Source organism: Penaeus monodon, chromosome 37 (genome assembly GCF_015228065.2).
Source record: "Penaeus monodon isolate SGIC_2016 chromosome 37, NSTDA_Pmon_1, whole genome shotgun sequence".
Taxonomy (NCBI): Eukaryota; Metazoa; Arthropoda; class Malacostraca; order Decapoda; family Penaeidae; genus Penaeus; species Penaeus monodon.
Window position 1 is genome coordinate 10,964,041 of NC_051422.1, and position 2,500 is coordinate 10,966,540.

General features: G+C 34.6%; 1 protein-coding gene across 1 annotated transcript in view; it reads left to right on the forward strand.

Moving 5' to 3' along the window:
• Positions 1-1,334, forward strand: part of LOC119596203 (ras-related protein Rab-24-like) — a 5,229-nt gene extending 3,895 nt beyond the window's left edge. Inside the window, exons 3-5 of the mRNA XM_037945376.1 lie at positions 157-316; positions 1,051-1,201; positions 1,287-1,334. Coding sequence (XP_037801304.1) covers positions 157-316; positions 1,051-1,201; positions 1,287-1,334 — 359 coding nt within the window. The remainder of the gene's footprint in view (positions 1-156; positions 317-1,050; positions 1,202-1,286) is intronic.
• Positions 1,335-2,500: the final 1,166 nt, after the last annotated feature.

The window sequence follows — 2,500 nt, forward strand, 5'->3', positions numbered from 1 at the left end:
TCATTGCTTTTGCTATTGACTTTGATATCATTATTATTTGTGTCTTTTTCTAATCTATTGATTTGCCTCATTTTGGCAGTAGGCAAAACCACTAAAATAAAAGTGGTTATGAAGACCTCATAAACTTGTTCTGAATTAAACTTTTGCTTCTCACAGGGGCGGCATTTGGTGCTCGTCGAATGAATGTCCAAGGAAGAGTAATCTGTGTTGGTCTATGGGATACAGCTGGCAGTGAGAGGTATCAAGCCATGAGTCGGATTTATTACAGAGATGCTGGAGCTGCTGTAATATGTTACGATATAACAGAAATGGAAAGGTAATTTTCAGTTATTTACTATATGGAAGGAATTCAGTTATTCTTTTAAATGGTGTTTGTTTGTTTGCCATTTATTGCTATAAATTCTTTGATCAAAATGTTGAAACCTCAGAATCATGAAGTTAGATATCAGATAGAATATATTCTATATGATATCTTATGTAGTTCATTGCTTAATTCTTTTCTTCTCCTTTTCATTTCAACGCAACTTTTCATAAAGAAAATTCAACACGTGACAGAATCTTACTTGTCCTTTATTTAAATTGCTGGAACTAGAGCATGTTATGGTAATGGCTGATTATATTCTAACTTCCTGTAATCTGAAATAATTTAGTTAAATTATCATTTTATTATTTTTATACGAACTATACATTTTCATATATTTGTTTTATGTGTTTCCATATGTTCATGTTTTGAATTTTTCTGTTTTTGTGTAAGTGGATTGCACATTTTCTCATCCAATTTTTTCCTCTTTCTCTTTTCTTTTTCTCCATGTAGACCAGGACACTAATATGGTAAAGTCAGAAGGACTGAGCATGTCCATTATGATTTTTAAATTATATTTTATTTTTTACTCAGGTTTGTTTCTGATAAAATCTTTTATGTCTAGCATTGGCAGTTTTATCTCTATGATTAATGTATATGAAAATTAAAGGGTCTGATTTTAAGCTTTATGTGAAATATGTTTCAATTGGTAGTAAATTAGGCTGATCTTTAAAAATTGCTTATCCTAGTTTGGAACGAGCGAAGTACTGGGTAACAGAGGTGCAGAAGAATGAGGAAAGGTGCCACATATACCTGTGTGGCACCAAGCTTGACCTGGTTTTGGAAGAGCCCCAAGTGCGGCAGCTTGATTACCATGATGTTGTAGATTATGCTGACCAGGTTGGTATTTTATTGTATTTGTAGTATTTTAGGAATGTGCCTGTTTTGGTTATACCAGTTCCAGACCTCATTTTTCTTTATTTAGAGACCTGGGGAGACATTTGCCTTGACAAAACAGGAAAGATTCATTTAAACCATGTCACATTTAATTGGAAACAAACACTTCCAAGTGTCATTTTCATTCAAAAACCTAGTTTGCAAGAGGGCTTTGTTAGCTAAACCACAAAGAAATTTAAATGCTGGAGAGTTAGGAGTACTGAGTAAGTTTGCATTGCCTAAGAAACCAAGGTTGGCCTGATTTTAGTTGTTTTTCAGAATACCTTCACACAACCCATTGCAATGATTTTCGTGTCAATGGATTCCTCTTACTCTCTACTATCCAAATATATTAAATTATGCCATGGAAACACCCCCATTAGCAACAATCTGAAGACAAGATTGGAGGGTGTGAAAGGTACCAGGGAAATTGCGGGGCAAAATGTGAATAGAATTCATTAAGTACATAACTGTAGTAATGGCACACAACGAACAAGTCCCACTTCTATGTTGTATGCTCTATCCTGCTGTAAATATGAGTAGGATTCTTTGCTTCCCTGGGTGGGGTTGGGGGGTCACAGGGGGAACAGTTTTATCTCTGTTATTGCTAGTTTATCCCCCAATTTCCCTGGTACCTTTCATACCTTTCGTGTGGAGTTTTGGGGGGTTCCATGGCATATTTCCTAAATATGTATGTACTAGAGGGTGAAAAGAATCCATGAGTACCAATATTGTCACATTATTGGTATTACAAAGGTATTGTGAAAAATTGCCTTGATTTTTAGTAAATGAATATTTTGTGTTGACACTTTTATGTTTGTATGTTTTATTTTTGTGTGATGATATTGCATTGTAAAAGATGAACATGACCAGTGAAACACTAGAGGAGAAGATTAGTTAATTTTGTCATGTCTTAACAATATATAATCATGACAAGGTTTAAAAGGTGTCAAAAAATCAATGTTGGGAGAAATAGCAATCCAGATCTTCCAAGACCTGATAGAAGATGAAGTAAAACATGGAATGATTGGTATGAAGTTGAGAGAAAAGTTTAACATGAAGAGGATAACTGGAGACTTATTCCACTGTTAACAGGATGCAAGAATATATGCAGTGTCCACTGTCTTTTTATTTATGAATTGCCGTTTCACAGAGATGGCTCCACAAGTGGTAGTCCACCAAGGAGTCAATTATTAGTCCTACCTAGCTCACCTATTTACCCTTTTCCTTGATTTTTCAGAACGATTCCTTTTTATTTTTCAT